The sequence below is a fragment of the Rhineura floridana genome, chromosome 6 (genome assembly GCF_030035675.1).
Source record: "Rhineura floridana isolate rRhiFlo1 chromosome 6, rRhiFlo1.hap2, whole genome shotgun sequence".
In the NCBI taxonomy this organism is placed as follows: Eukaryota; Metazoa; Chordata; class Lepidosauria; order Squamata; family Rhineuridae; genus Rhineura; species Rhineura floridana.
In genome coordinates, this window is record NC_084485.1 from 48,880,675 (window position 1) to 48,897,251 (window position 16,577).

A 16,577-nucleotide genomic window follows, 5' to 3' on the forward strand; every position below is an offset into this window, starting at 1 on the left:
CTTTCCAGGCGCCTTCCTTCCATCCGGTGATCTATCTGTAGGCATAGCCGGATGAGCCCTGGTAGGTCAGCGGGGGGGGAGGTCCTGGCCAACTCATCCAGGATTTCAGCATTTAATCCACTCCAGTACATAAACATCAGGGCGGCGTTATTGTAACCAGTTTCCTGGGACAGAATTTTAAAAGCGTTAGTGTACTCGGAAACAGTCCCTTTAGCTTGCTTCAGAGCGCCTAGTTGCCGCGCTACTGTTTCAGCCCTTTGCGGGTCTTGAAACATCTCGGTCATCTCCTGTATAAATCCTCTGTACCTTCCTAAGACAGTATCCTTTCTCACGAGATACGGAGTCACCCATTTTGCAGCTTCTCCCTCCAGGAGGCTAATCACGAAAGCTACTTTAGCCCCATCGTCTGGAAATTCCGTGTGCCTGACATCCAGATATAACTCACATTGAGCCACGAAGGTTGCCAACTGATCACTTTGTCCCGCGTATTTTGGGGGCAATCCAATGGGAACCTTTACTACGGCAGCTGGAGGGGCTGTTCGCATCTGGTCTATCGTGGCCTTCAAGGTTTGATTATCCGTCTTCAGCGCCTTGACTGCTGCTAGCAGGGCTTGAACATCCGTCTGCAAATCAGCTACCTAAGTCCTCAAGAGTTCCACTTCTTCCGTCTCAGAAGTGGGGTTCGTCCCCCCCGCTGCTCCCTTTGACATCTTGTCCCAGTCAAGTGAAGAGAGCGTTGAGGGTGATTTAGGTGGCTCTGTCAAGCTGTCAGGCCCAGGATGTGACTCAGGAACCAGACCAACGGCTGTAGTTAATTCGTGTTTTATTAGGGTAATGTCCAAACAAAGACTGCGTTTTCTCATGAAGCAATACAGGGATACAGGTCCTGCGGCATTGGGAGAAAGTTGACAGAGCAAGGGACTTCTTCCCGCCTGTTCTTTAAGAAGGGGCTAAACGGGCGCGCAATCTTTCGCTCCTCCTTAACTGCCCCTCAGGTACTGCCCGCCTTCCCCCCCTTCTCTCCTGTCTTTTCAGCTGTCTGCGTGTGCGCGGTGAGGGGGGAAGCATCACCCCCTCCTCTTCTGAAGTTTCCGATTCCAGGATGGGGGATAGGGGAGGGGCTGATGGTAAACTGCCTCCCCGCTTTTTGGCTGTGAGCAGCCCTCCCTCTTTCCCCTCTTGCTCTGAGCCTGAAAGAGGGGGAGGCGTGAGAATGTCCAGGGAGGGCTCAGGCTCCCCGTTGCTAAGCGACCTTATCACCGGCAGTTCCTCTGTTTCGTCTTCGCTCCAAAGGGGGGAAGTTCCTCCCCCTTCCCTCTGCCATCCATCCGAATACTCTTCTCCCAACTCTCCGGGATCCAGCTCCCCGGGATTGGGACCCCAGCTCTGCCTTCCGACAATTACTGGTCATTGCAAGAACTCCATGAACTAAGAAATCATGCCTGAGTTTGCTTTTTTCCTCTTCTTTCCCAGTATCTTTTCCTTTTGTGTCAAGTCTTTTTCAGTCTTTTAGACTGTAAGCCTGAGGGCTAGAAGTGTCTTATCACTGGCATTTGTAAGCCATTCTGGAAGTCTTATTTGGCTGAAGAATGGGTTAAAAATACTATAAATAAATAAGAAAACTTTGGGGTTCTCCCAAGCCTGCTGATACCTCCCTCATGTGTGTGGTGGCCACAGCTACATAAGCAACCGCATTCCAAGAATGAGTTTGCTATTAGTATACAGGATGAAATTTTAAGCAGTGTCTGCCAAAACAACATTTTTGGCCTTACTAGTAGGATAGACATGTTGGGGGCATGTTTGATTTCTAGAAATGCATTTATCAGCTGTGGCCTAAGTATAAACTACCACAATGAAACTTTCTTCCTTCAACAATGATACAGAAGTCAAGACTGCCATAAATGAAGCTCTGGATCCAAATGGTTTAAATTCAAGTTAAGTGGGCTAAAAACATTTTCCCCCTTTCCAGATATGTGAGAGAAATTACTTTACAATTTTGCAACTTGTGGCCTATGGGTCCTATCTGATTTTTTGTAGTGGCTGCTTTCTTCTGTAAATATGTTGTTTTTTTTACTTATTTCCAGATGTGGTTCTTTGCCCTGAATCTTCAGGACAGATGCAAAAACAAAACAAAAAGTTCCCTGCTTAAGTACCACTGTTCCTTGCCTTCTCAACGCCCCAGGTTGGGTTGTTTCTATGCTGTGACAAAGAGGGGAACGGGAAGTGAAACCTGTAGGAAACACATGAATGGTAGCAGTTTCTTTTCTCCACCCCAGCCCATCAAGGCCTTTGTAAACATGGTGATATACTAGAAAAGGAGGAGGAGATGAAATCATAGAAAAAACGCAGTCAACAATGCTAATATGTATACACTGCAGTTTTCCTTCCCATGTAAAAGATGCAGTTGGATAGGTTGGAGATTTTAATCTGAGCTGGCTATGCTGGTAGGGGACCATATAAAATAGCAAAGGAATCAACAGACAGTACGAGGAGAAAGTGGGGAGACAGCTCAATGCTAGATTGGTTTGTTAACCCACTGCTACTTTACTCAGCGTAATCATTTGCATGAAATGTCCTCTATGCTGAACTTTCTGAAACCATTTTGAACCTTACAGAAAAAGCCTGTGATGTCTTCATTTCTAATGCATACTTCAAATTAATTCTCAAGGAGCTGTCCTGCCTAATAATTTAACAGAAGTACTATACTGCCAATGACTTTGGGGAGGGAAATGTTTTCAGAAGCAATATTTGGATTTTTGTAAATACAAAAAGGGAGAAAGTCTTAATAACATCGCTATGTGCCAAAGAAAAAATGCCTCTTTTTTACTTTAAAACACCTTATCAAGATGGGAGAGTTTGCCTTACACCAGAGCAACACAGCTGGGGATGGAAACTTAACCAAAGGGCACAACTGGCTCATTATCTTTTTAGGGCTAAAATGGGGACGGTCACCATTTCTCTCACTGTCATTCAGCAGCAAAAGCTAATTCTTTGGCTGCATCAGAGGTCATAGCTGCTGAAACTTCACATAATAATCTCTATATTGCTAGAAACAATGGGCATACTCTTGAGGCTGTTTCTTTAGTAACAATCTGACCTGGAGTAGGTTCATACATACTAGCATAGTCAGAAGCAACTGACAAGATGCACAAGTCCCCACAGTGTTCATAAATCCTTTGCTCTGGTTTAAATGCTGCTTCATCTACTGAAACTGTTTGTTAAAATGAGGTTTGAGAGGATGCAGTTTGACTTGGGCAAGGAGGAGAAATGTCTCTCGTGTCCAACTACAGGTCAACTGTATAGTGCTAACAGCATCAATAATGAATCATTTATGTAGCTCCAGTAAGTGAAACTCACCTGAATATTCCCTCAGTCTGTTCTCCCCCCAGTTCCAAAACTTGCTGAGACAGCTGTGTTTGCACCCAAGGCAGCTTGTTATCAGGATACATGTCCTGCTGCCGTAACATGATTTCCTCCAGAGAACTGCCAAACAGTGAAGGTGTTACAATAGCATTCTTGGCATGTATTATCTCCTCAATTGTGGGCTTCCGGAGACCCTACAAGCAAAACCCAAAAAGAAAGGAAAAATATGGAAAACAACAATGAACAGACTTTGCACATGAAACAATCGCACAAAATGCCTCTAAGGAAAGCATTTTGTATTTGCTCTGTATTTTTTTAAAATGATATATGTCAGAACCTGTGTGACGTGGATGTTAGCTGATCATCCTCAAGAATATGGGTGTACAACCCAAGCTTCTTTGGTTTCAACCTTTGTGGAAGCAGACAAAGCCTGCATTCAGATGTCATAATAAACCATAGTTTATCATGACAGGAACAAGACACAGTGAGCCTCAGGCTTGTGTACCCCCCTGGACTTGTTCACTTCCCACTCCTCCTCTGGCACAGCTTCAGGGATGAGTTTGGAAGCTTTTGCTTCTGTTTTAGATTAAATACAACTTGTCATTTTGTCCACACTCAACAAATGGTGGTTAAAGTTAACTAAAATTGTTTGAGACAATCCAGCTTCAAACCATGGGTTACAAAGCTGGCTTGTTGCAACAAATCAGAGTTATTATTTATTTATTTATTTATTTATTAGATTTATTAGTCGCCCATCTGGCTGGTTGTCCAGCCACTCTGGGCGACATACATAATAAAAACGTATAATAAAGTTTCCAATCTCTTTGTGGCTCCACTAGAAGGTCATGGTTGATCACGATGTCCTTTGGTGACAGCTCCACACACTCTGGCCCTGTTTGCATATCATACTAAGCCATAGTTTGTTTTAAACCATAATTTAACCATGAACATGCCTCCTGTCTCCACATGCTGCATGTGACACAAACAAACCACAAGTGGGGTAAGCCAGAAATAAGTCAAAGGTTGTTCTTAGCTTATTTCTGGCTTACAGCTCATTTGAAACAAACAAACCACAAGTTTGCATGACAGGATAAGTCATACTACGGCTTGTTTGTGCTGCATGCAGCACTCATGGGGGGAAGGCACAGAGGCCATGATGCATATTCACGATTAAGCCATGGTTGAAAACTATGGCTTAGAGCAGGGATAGTCAATGTGGTACCTCCAGATGTTGGATTCCAACATCAGCCCCAGCATGCATATGCAATGGTCAGCGATTATGTGAATTGTAGTCCAGTAACATCTGGAGGGCACCACATTGGCTACCCCTGGCTTAGTGTGGCATATAAACCAGTCTACATCTCTCCACTAAAACATCTTGAAATTCCTATGTGGAGCTCCATGTTACGATTCTCCATGCCCCACCAATAGCTGCCAGGAATGTGCAGTGAAGGCATGGAGACTCACAATATGGATGGCAGTGTTCCTCAGTGGAAGCTGCCTTATACAAAGTCAGACCATTGATCCATCTAGGGTTTCCAGGGTTTCAGACAACAGTCTTGCCCAGCCCTACCTGGAGATGCCAAAGACAGGACTAGGAGTGCCTACATGCAAAGCATGTGTTCTACCACTGAGCTACCGTACTTTCCCAAGAAAAGTATTTCTAAATGGTAAATGGTATAGCAGAAAAATGATGTGTGGGAAACTCACCAGGGGGATGTCATTCTGGTAGCATTCCTGTGGTAAATACAACTGTGGCCTTCAGCTGCTGCTGTCAAGCTAGCCAAGTGTGCACTTATATCAGCTGTTTCTTCATAGTTCTTGTAAACATGAAGTAACAGGACATTTCCAATCCAGAGAAGAACTTTTATAGTTCCTCTATGGTACTTTTATGTCATATGTAAGTGGGGGAATTCAGCCTCATGGCATTCACATAATTTGAGCAGGTGGCCACATCTCTGCCAGGCACGATTGTACCATTTTTTCAGCAATGAGATAACTATATTAAAAATGCCTTTATTATAGGAAAACTGATCTCAAAAAACATGAGTGCTAGACATTTTTCTCTTAAATATATACACTAGGGGCTGCCACCCCTGCTTGCTTCGCTTGCCAACCCCACCTACCAGCACCAAATCTCCCCCCTGTCCCCCACAGGTTGCCACCCCCTTCCCCCATGGGTTGCCAAAGCTCCCCTCCCTCCCTCCCTCCCTCCCACACACACACATACACACACACACACACACACACACACCAGGCACCCCCAAACACAGATGGGCACACGCACACACAGAAACACACTCCCCCTCGCCACCCCTCCTCGCCACTTCAGGAATTTCCACTTCTACCACAGACTTGTTGCATATTTTTGAATGAATGTCCACAACTTCCCAATCTATGTTTCTGATCACTGTCAAAACCATAGCAATGCCAGAGCCCTCAGGTGAAAGTGACAAGACAACAGTTCACTTAAACTACTAGATTAGAATATTACACTGACTCACCTTTTTGCCTCCAGTGATTGCAACCTTTTGCAGCTTTCGGTAACAGTATCTGGCATAAGTGCTGATAGGCAGACCTAATAGATGGAAATGAATAAAATGGGAGTTTTAGAACTGTTTTGGGGAACCTCAGAGGAGAAAATGGCCCCAGAGCACAAACGTTTGTAGATTCTGCTTAACTGACCCGCAAGCTTATTCTTCTCAGCAAATGATAGTGAGTGCTATATAGAATTTATTACTGTTGGATTGTGGCAGATTCAGACATCCTTTCCCAAGACAACAATTTTGCTATGGTGTTATTTCATTAGCCTAGCATTCAGAATAGTTCTTCTCTGCAACTATCACATCCATTGCAGTTTCTGCATCCTATTGCAGTTCAGAGTGATATGAGAAATGTAGCTACAATGGGGGCAAGTGGCACACACTCTCATTCAAAGTGGCATTTTGTGATTTTTTAAAAAAGTTTTTTCACCCAATGCAGGAGCACTCCTGTAGTCTTCTAGAAGAGGGGAAAGTCCGGATGAACCTCAGAAAGGCAATCTTTCTCCCATACCACTGTTGTACATTTTATGAACTTGTTTTCCTGTAAAACACACATCATTCTAAGCTATATGCTCTATCTCTCTTGCACTTAAGCTCGGGCTTCCCCTTTTTAAAACAAAAACAGAGCAATGAACAGATTGCTTTTCCCCACACTCTGGAGGGATAATGTTGCACCACTAACATTAGTTTCAGACTTTTAGTGTTTTGCTGCTGTCTGGAAAAGCTCTCGCAGAGAGCTTCTGCACACAGCTGTCTGAGGGAACTGAGAGTTTGTTTATTTTATTTATTATTATTTATTTATTATTTGATTTATATCCTGCCCTTCCTCCCAGGAGGAGTCCAGGACGGCAAACAAAAGCACTAAAAACACTATAAAACATCATAAAAACAGAAAATACATTAAAACAAAACAACTTTCAAAACATTTTTTTAGAAAGCTTTGAAGATTTTTTTAAAAAGGTTGAAAACCTATTGTTTTAAAAAAGGTTTAAAAGCATATTAAAAACCAATTCCATTTATTTTATTTATTTATTGTTTGATTTATATCCCAATCTTCCTCCCAGCAGGAGCCCAGGGCCACATGAGATGAAGAGGTTTTACAAACCTTGCATGTGCTATTCTGCCTCCTAGCATGGGATATTATTAATGTGCATATTTTCACTTTTGCCCCCAATATACATTTCTCTATTGGCACAAAAAGCTGGCAATGGCAATCCTCTAATTTCTTTGGATTATTGCGCAGCACACACAGCCCGCTACTATTTGAAATGACATACAGGAGCCCTCTAGTCCTGCATGTACCCTATTACAGATACTGATATGCCCTCTCTTAAGCATGTTTTCTGACAGGTCTAGGGTCCAGGTGATGAAGAATGCTGTTCTGGGAATATAGAAAAAAGACACGATTGTCAGTCTCTCTCAGGGCAATGGGCAATTTACTCTGGACATCTTTTGGTTTCAGATAATGGAACCAGTTGGTTCTGGCATGACATATATTGAAGAGTCTTCCTAGTGTATTCTTAATCCATGATGGAAATCAAAGCTCCAGCCCCTAAATTACTTTGCCAGTTCAAGCTCAATTTATTTCATGAGGCTTGAGCTTGCGCTGGCAGGGTATTTTGTAGATGGTGTTGAGGACGCACAAATATAGTTCTGAAGCAGATAGGCAGTTCCATGTGTGGGAGAGGTTCTTAACGCTTTTTATTGCCTTGTGCTTCCAAGAAACAGGGCCATCCCTAAGGTAACCAGAGTGAGACAGTCTGGGCTACTGAAGCAAATTGCTGATGGCGAAGTTTGCTGGCCACTCTAAAATTATTCAGGGTTGGAAAGACAAAAAGGGATTGTGAAAAGCTCCAAAAGGACCTCTCCAAACTGAGTAAATGGGCATTAAAATGGCAAATGTAGTTAAACATAAGGAAGACTCAAAAGCACAGAGTTCAGCTAATGTATCTCAAAAATAATATTCTAGAGCTGGAAAAGGTGCAGAAAAGGGCAAACAGAATGATTAGGGGTTTAATCTTAAGGGTTTAAACTTTTTTGTTAAGTTTAAGGTCTTTTTATTTCAGAGAAAAGGCAAGTAAAGAAAGGGAAGACATGATACAGGTATAACTATGCATGATGAGGAGAAACTGAATAGAGTTTTTCTTCCTCTCTCATAATACTAGAAGCCAGGAACATGCAGTGAAGCTGAACGCTGGAAGATTCAGGACAAATGAAGATAATTCTTCACACACAATGCAGACTTAACTTATGGAATGTGGAATCATAAAAAGTGATGATGGCCACAAACTTAGCTGTCTTTAAAAGGGGATTAGACAAGCTCATGGAGGATAAGGCTATCAATGGATAGTCATGGTAGGTATGTGGTACCTCAAAGATCAGACCTTTGAATACCACAGGAACACAGAGCACAGAAAACTGCCTTATACCCAGTCAGGCCATTGGTCCATCTAGCTCAATATTGCCCTCACTGGCAATAGCTTTCCAGAGTTTCAGACAGGAGTCGTATCCAGCCCTATCTGGAGATGCCAGGGATTGAACCTGGGTCGTTATGCACACAAAGTTGTGCTCTGCCACTGGGCTACAGTTCTTCCCAAAGCTGTTTCTCCATTTATTAGGAAACAACAGTGGGAGAAACTGTTGCACTCATGTCCTACTTCTGGGCTTCCCATAGGCTTTAGGTTGGTTACTATGGGAAATAGGATGCTGGAGTAGATAGGCATTTGGTCTGATCCAGCAGGGATTTTCTTGTGCCAGTTATTTAGTTTGTTATATTTTTACCACAGTTAGAAGCGCTATGATGTTCTTCCTCATGTACTAACATTTTCTGGGACTGTCTGTATCTAAAGTAGACTGAACTTTGTTGTTGTTGTTATATGCCTTCAAATCGATTACGACTTATGGCGACCCTAGGAATCAGTGCCCTCCAATACCAACTGTTATAAACCACCCTGTTTAGATCTTGTAAGTTCAGGTCTGTGGCTTCCTTTATGGAATCAATCCATCTCTTGTTTGGTCTTCCTCTTTTTCTACTCCCTTCTGTTTTTCCCAGCATTATGGTCTTTTCTAGTGAATCATGTCTTCTCATGATGTGTCTAAAATATGATAACCTCAGTTTCATCATTGTAGCTTCTAGTGATAATTCTGGTTTAATTTGTTCTAACACCCAATTATTTGTTCTAACACCCAATTATTTGTCTTTTTTGCAGTCCATAGTATGAGCAAAGCTCTCCTCCAACACCACAATTCAAATGAGTTGATTTTTCTTTTATCTGCTTTTTTCACTGTCCAACTTTCACATCCATACACTGAGATTGGGAATATAATGGTCTGAATGATCCTCACTTCAGTGTTCAGTGATACATCTTTGGATTTGAGGACCTTTTCTAGCTCTCTTATAGCTGCTCTCCCCAGTCCTTCTTCTGATTTCTTGACTATTGTCTCCATGTTGGTTAATTACTGTGCCAAGGTATTGATACTCCTTTACAACTTCAATGTCCTCCTTGTCACCTTTAAAGTTACATAAATTTTCTGTTGTCATTACTTTAGTCTTTTTGACGTTCAGCTGCTTTTGTGCTTTCCTCTTTAACTTTCATCAGTATTTGTTTCAAATCATTACTGGTTTCTGCTAGTAGTATGGTATCATCTGCATATCTGAAATTATTGGTATTTCTCTCTCCAATTTTCACACCTCCTTCATCCTGGTCCAATCCAATATGTTCTGCGTATAGATTAAACAAATAGCGTGATAGAATACACCCCTGCCTCACATCCTTTCCGACTGGGAACTAATAGGTTTCTCCATATTCTGTCCTTACCATAGCCTCTTGTGCAGAGTATAGGTTCCACATCAGGACAATCAGATGCTATGGCACCCCCATTTCTTTTAAAGCATTCCATCATTTTTCATGATCTACACAGTCAAAGGCTTTGCTGTAATCTATAAAGCACAGGGCGATTGCCTTCTGAAATTCCATGGTCCGTTCCATTATCCAAAGTACGTTTGTGATATGATCTCTGGTACTTCTTCACTTTCTAAATCCAGCTTGGATATCTGGCATTTCTCACTCCATATATGGTAAGAGCCTTTGTTGTAGAATCTTGAGCATTACTTTACTTGCATGGGATATTAAGGCAATAGTTCGATAATTACTGCATTCCCTGGGATTCCCTTTCTTTGGAATTGGGATGTATATTGAACACTTTCAGCCTGTGGGCCATTGTTTTGTTTTCCATATTTGTTGACAATTTTTTGTCAGAATTTGGACAGATTCAGTCTCAGTAGCTTATAACAACTCTATTGGTATGCCATCTGTTCCTGGTGATTTGTTTCTTCCAAGCATTTTAAGAGCAGCTTTCACCTCACATTCTAAAATTTCTGGTTCTTCATCATACAGTTCCTCCATGAATGAATCTGTCATCCTTGCATTTCTTGTACAGAGTTCTTCAGTGTATTGCTTCCATCTTCCTTTTATTTCATCTCGGTCAGTCAGTGTGTTCCCCTGTTGATTATTCAACATCCCTACTCTTGGTTCTCTAATCTTTTGTTCTACCCTTTTCTATTTCTATACAATAACTATTGTAATAGTTCTGTTTGTCCCTACATACTAGTCGCTGTATTATTACATTTAGGGTTCTAACCGTGTTTCTCTCTCCTTTTGCTTTTGGTTTCCAATTCCTCTTCTTCTGTGTTTGCTGTTGGAAAATAGACTTGGATGATGGTTATGTTAATAGGTTTCCCGTTAAATCTCATTGATATCACTCGCTTAAACCTCGCGTTATAGCTCCTAATTGCTTTTATTTATTTATGTTATTTATTATTTAATTTGTATCCCAGCAGGAGCCCAGGGTGGCAAACAAAGTGCTAAAAACACTTTAAAACATCATAAAAACAGATCTTAAAATACATGAAAACAAAACAGCGTTAAAAACATTTTTTGTAAAAAAAATAACTTTAAAAAAGGGTTAAAAACATTATTAAAAAACATATTAAGCAATTCTAACAGACGCAGACTGGGATAGGTCTCAACCTAAAATGCTTGTTGAAAGAGGAAAGTCTTCAAAAGGCGCCGAAAAAATAGCAGAGATGACACCTGCCTAATATTCAAAGGGAGGGAATTCCACAGGGTAGGTGCTGCCACACCTACATCAGTAGGTGCTACATCAGTTCTTACTATTAAAGCAACCCCGTTTCGTCTTAATTTCTTATTTCCTGCATAAAATATTTTGTAGTTGCCTGATTGAGAGCGCCCCATTCCTGTCCATTTTAATTCACTCATGCCAGTATTGCAGTGTTGATATGTTCCATTTCTTGCTTGACAATTTCTAACTTTCCTTGATTCATGCTTCTCACATTCCATGTTCCTATTGTGTACATCATACAACTCCAGATTCTCCTTTTTTATCTGTGCGCATCAGCCTCGGGCTTCCTTTCGGCTTTGACCCAGCTGCGTCATTAGTCATAGTGCTACTGGTACTTGTCCTTTGTTCTTCCCCAGTAGCTCGGTGAGTGCCTTCTGACCTGGGGTCTCATCTTTTAGCACTACCTTGTGTTGCATTTTGGATACTCTGTTCATAGGGTTTTTGTTGTAAGAGGTATTCAGAGGTGGTTTACCATTGCCTTCCTCTGAGTTTGGATCCATCTTAGTCTGGTGTCTCAGTTTTGAACAGAACCAGACAAGCAGAATCAGGTCAAGCCATGAAACATATGGCAATATTATTACATTCAGTGCTCATACAACGCATTCAAAGAAGTAACACCTGCCCAAATAGAAAAATAGTCCCATGTATGAAGGGACACTGAGGTCAACTGGAATATAGTGGCAGAGAAGACTTCTACAGATTCTGTGAATGTCAAAAGGTTGTCAGAGCAGAATTCAGGAGGAAAAAGAGCTCTTTAACTGCTAGGTAAGATGGCAATGTAGCACTGCCTGTCTATACTTAAAAACTTGAGATGAATTTGTTTGAAGCGGTCATCAGCTATCAAAGTTCCCAGAACAGGATTGGAAGAGAAGGTAAAAAGAAGCCCATCAACCCAGAACACAGACGAGAGATATGGCTAAATAAAGTTTCTGCTGGACTTCCCTGCAGTTGAAAGTCAATTATTAACTAACCCCATCTGGATGGATGGATCCAGATTGCTCTACAAAAGTAAGACTGCAACACTATGAATATTTATGTGGAAACATGTTCTTCTGAAATTGATTGGACTTTACATGTGGTTAAGATTTGCTGTAAATCATTAAATACTGGACTATCAAGCATTATGTACAAATGTTACAGGCAGCTGTTTTGCATTTCTCTCCATTCCTGAACTGCTGATGTTCATGCAAGACCTGGGTTCAATCGTTCTACAATAATGCACAAACAACTATACCAGAAGTCAATGGTACCAATATGGAACTGTGTCTCCTCCTTATTAGCCTGCCCCATAATCCAATTATTTTTACCTTCATCCTCTGTGTTTTGCTTCCTCTTTTTTCTGGATTTTGAGTTCTTTTTGTTTTTCATATCCTGAAGCTCCTTAATGCGCTGGGTAACTGAAAAGTCAAAGCATCATTGACTGAGTGATGGCAAAAACATTAAATGCTCACTGCTCTCATTTACCTTTACACAGTGAATTCACAAAATGAGCTCTGTGCTAATGTTTTTATATGTCAAAAGACCCCTTTTGTCAGTAAACATCAAGATTAGTTGAACAATGAATATAATGAAAGGGAAATTCAGAATTTCTTAAAAAATATTTTTCAAACTATTAATTTCATTAAAAATCACTTGCTGTTGGCTTAGATGCCAGGGACATGAGGGGCTTGCTTTTTTAGCTGACTAATTAAGCTTCCTAGTTAATTATTTCCTTCTTCAGAATAGTGAACTTTAGAAGAAAGCCATTGTACTTAATATTTTATCTTCACTTTCTCAACATTTGATATACAGCAGAAGTTCTCAAAACTCTTGAAAAGAATTAACTCCTCAAATGTATATTTTGACAGAGCAACATGAAAAGATATCTGGCCATTTTCCCTGAGTGAGTTTGTCAGCTGTGATCTAAAAAAATGTGATACATCTGATGCAGTTATTTATATGCTGCTGGTTTCTATTGGATTACATCAGCCTTACCTTAGAATCCTTATAGCTTATTACAATGTTCTAAAGTTCAACATTCCAACTTGTTGATTTAAAAAATAGGCTATATATTTTCATCCAATGAAAAATTCAAGGGGAGCAGGATCAACCCCTTAAATAGCATAAGGATTTTTCTTCTTAGCTGATCTCCAAGATCAGAGCAGAGAGGTCTACTTTGTTAAAAAAAAAAAAAAAGTCAGGTAGTGTGACATGCAGACACCTGTTTTCTTGTGTAACACCTGCCCCTTTCCACTTTAAAAGAAAGTAGTAGTTGCTTTTAATCCTTCTGGATAGTCTTGAGCTTCTCTACTATCAGCATGCACTGTAATTTATTACCCTAGCCCTGTTAAAAATACTTTTCACTTGTGGGGTCTAATATTTTACAATAATAATAAAATAATTAAAATTTCCATATATAGTGTCTTGCAGTCATGATAAGCCTTCTTTTGCTCTAAATCAGGAAATGAAAAGAGTGCCTAGGCCTGCTGAACAGGATGATTTTTATTTGCTATTGTACTGCAATGCATTTCACCCTTGCTGATAAGGCACTTACTGTTTTCATCATTGACCTGGTTGAGGTGACAATAGATATAACCTTCTAGATAAGACAGGAACTTGGGTGATGGGGAGAAAAAGGCCAGACTGATAGCCATGAGTTCCCATCCCCATGCCAGGCTTCGGTAGCACATATTGTCTGTTGTTTGTCTGATTAGTTGTATATACAGCTCATCCCGTAAACCTTGAATGCTCCAGCACTTCGCAACAGTGATCAAAGCCACATGATCTCGGTCCATCCGAGCTTGTCGGTCACCCATGTAGATTTGTACCAGTTTAAATATTTCGCAAGCTTCCTTTTTAATGGTGTGGTTGCTATTGATGAGCATTGGCTTTTTGATGGAGCCACCATTCCATGAGAGCATGTTGGCAATGGAAAGCCTTCGGCGAAAGATGCCCTGAGTGTGCATATTTAGGTTTTTGGAAGCCCAGTCAGCCATGCTGCTTTGAGAGATAGGTTTTCGTATGGTGTGGAAGGGAAACTGATATCCCATGTTGGTGCTAGGCTGGTCATTATTCTCTTGCTGGGAATCAGACCTTATTGTTCCAGACTGCAATGGAGAACAGATAGGACATTGTGAAAAAGCATCTCAGCTGGTCTTATTTCCCTTAGCAGAATAGTTAACTAGTCACTTCCCAAAGGGGGGGGGTAAAGTCCCAATGTCTATTGACAACTTGGGAAACCCAACCTCTAACTCCTATTTTGTTTCTTTTAAAAAATTCAGTTCACTATCTCCATGTCTCACTGTCTGTGGACTTCCAACTCAAATCCATCCTTTATACTCCCTTCTAACAGGATTTCAGAAGCTACAGTTTTTTGTTCAACAATGCCTTCCTGACATATCTCTCTGTACTGAAGATAAAAACATGAAAGATACACAGTTCTATTAATGGTTATTTTATTTCCTCTGTTCCTTATGTGGTGCAATGACCTCTGTGCCCTGCCACAAAAGGACAATTGGGGAGATCTGAGTCCTGGGAGATGGACAACAGCCTCAGGGATGGGTCCTGGTGCTGTCATGAGGAGAGCTGTCCCTTGTGCTGTTGACAGAATTCTTATGTTGGATCCTATTAGCTGTTGCCTCAGTGCATTGTGGTGCAGGACAGGCCCATAAGGAGCAGAATTTTTCAGTAACGCCAGGTGATATTAAAAATTATTAGTAACCTTTATGTTTTTTTTTTAACTTTTCAAATTTTATATTTTGGATTATTTTATTTGCTTTTTAGCTCAGAGCATTTAACATTTCTAACTATTGCTGTAGAAGGATACAATATCTTACCTTTATTTTTTTTTAAAAAAACACACCCTGACTTTAATCATGTTGAGACATGGGACTTGTTAAAAAGCACCAACTAAATATCTCATGTATTAAAAAGAATGACATTTGGAAAGCAGCTTCAGGCCAGCCTCCGTAAAGTGCTGAAATGGGCAGATGGGAAAGGAAGGAGGCGCCTTCACAACATGCTTGGGTGGTGACAACCCATAAGCATGTTGACAACAGGGAGAGTGAAAGTGGAGGAGAGGAAGCTCCAGCTCAGTCTTAGGAGGTAGCTAGTAAGAGGAGTTCCCTTAGAATCAAAGAATAGTAGAGTTGGAAAGGGTCTATAAGGCCATCAAGTCCAACCCACTGCTCAATGCAGGAATCCAAATCAAAGCATTCCTGACAGATGACTGTCCAGCTGCCTCTTGAATGCCTCCAGTGTTGGAGAGCCCACTCTCGAGGTAATTAATGTCTTGTAGAAATTAAATGCTAGTGAGGGGCCTGCTGCAAGGGGCATGCTCCAGGAACAACCATTATGAGAGAAAACCTCCCCCAGGGGGAGGGGTCAGGGCCTATAGATTCACTAGCCACAGGTTTTGTTTAAATTAAAGTAGTAAATTAGGTAATATAAGAATTATGGTTCCAGGTTTTTCTAAGCTTATAAATAAAACACTCCTCCCACATCCTGTAAAGATGAGAGAATGTTGTCCTACGTGTTAGTTTCCAGACAATATGATACTGGCATTGCAGAATCTGTTTAGAAATGTTCGAACTTTCAACATTCTATATAAAAAATACATTCCTACAGCATCCCTATAGGATCTGTTTCCCCTTTCTTGTAATTTGAACCCATTGGTTTGGGTCCTGTACTCTGGAGAACAGAAAAAATTTCCCCAACATCTATGCGACACAGCTTCAAATATTTGTTAAAATACTTTGCCATGCTGCATTATTATTGTTATTACTTATATTATATTTATTACATTATATATCCCACACTTCCTCCCAGAAGGAGCCCAGGGTGGCAAACAAAAACATTAAACACAGTTTTAAAAATCTTAAATACAAAACATCTTTAAAAACAAATATTTAAAAAGTCTTTTTTAAAAATCTAAAAATAATTCCAACACAGATGCAGGCTGGGATAAGGTCTCTACTTAAAAAGCTTGTTGAAAGGCACCAACAGATATGGCTAATATTTAAGGGGAGTGAATTCCAAAAGGTAGGTGCTACAACACTATACGTCTGTTTCCTATGTTATACGGAACGGACCTCCTGATAAGATGGTATCTACAGAATGCAGTGATCGATTCAGTATATAAGGGGTAAGACGATCTTTCAGGTATCCTGGTCCCAAGCTGTAAAGGGCTTTATACACCCAAACCAGCACCTTGAACGTAGTCCGGTAGCTAATGGGCAGCCAGTGCAATTTTTTCAGCAGCAGGGTAACATGTTGGTGATATCCTGCTCCAGTAAGCAGTTGTGCCGCTGCATATTGCACCAGCTGCAGCTTCCACAGCATAAATGCATTACAAAGCATAAATACATAAACTCACAATTTTACTCTGGAGATCACTTTAAAAGGGACACTATCTCCAAATTCCAGTTATAAAAGCTACATGTTAGAACTTAATGCATATTACATGGCTAACACGTGATTAGATAAAGTAGCAAATATTACTGAATCTGCTAGTAATCTGCCTTCTTTGTTTCAACCCTTTTCTACCCTTAA

General features: G+C 40.8%; 1 protein-coding gene across 5 annotated transcripts in view; it reads right to left on the bottom strand.

Moving 5' to 3' along the window:
• Positions 1-16,577, bottom strand: part of LOC133387275 (rho GTPase-activating protein 39-like) — a 122,365-nt gene that overhangs the window by 11,713 nt on the left and 94,075 nt on the right. For all 5 annotated transcript variants that reach the window (XM_061631738.1, XM_061631734.1, XM_061631736.1 and 2 more), the window contains exons 4-7: positions 13,582-14,134; positions 12,356-12,445; positions 5,868-5,941; positions 3,358-3,557 (exon numbers count right to left, since the gene is read on the bottom strand). In XM_061631738.1, the coding sequence (XP_061487722.1) occupies positions 3,358-3,557; positions 5,868-5,941; positions 12,356-12,445; positions 13,582-14,134 (917 nt within the window). The remainder of the gene's footprint in view (positions 1-3,357; positions 3,558-5,867; positions 5,942-12,355; positions 12,446-13,581; positions 14,135-16,577) is intronic.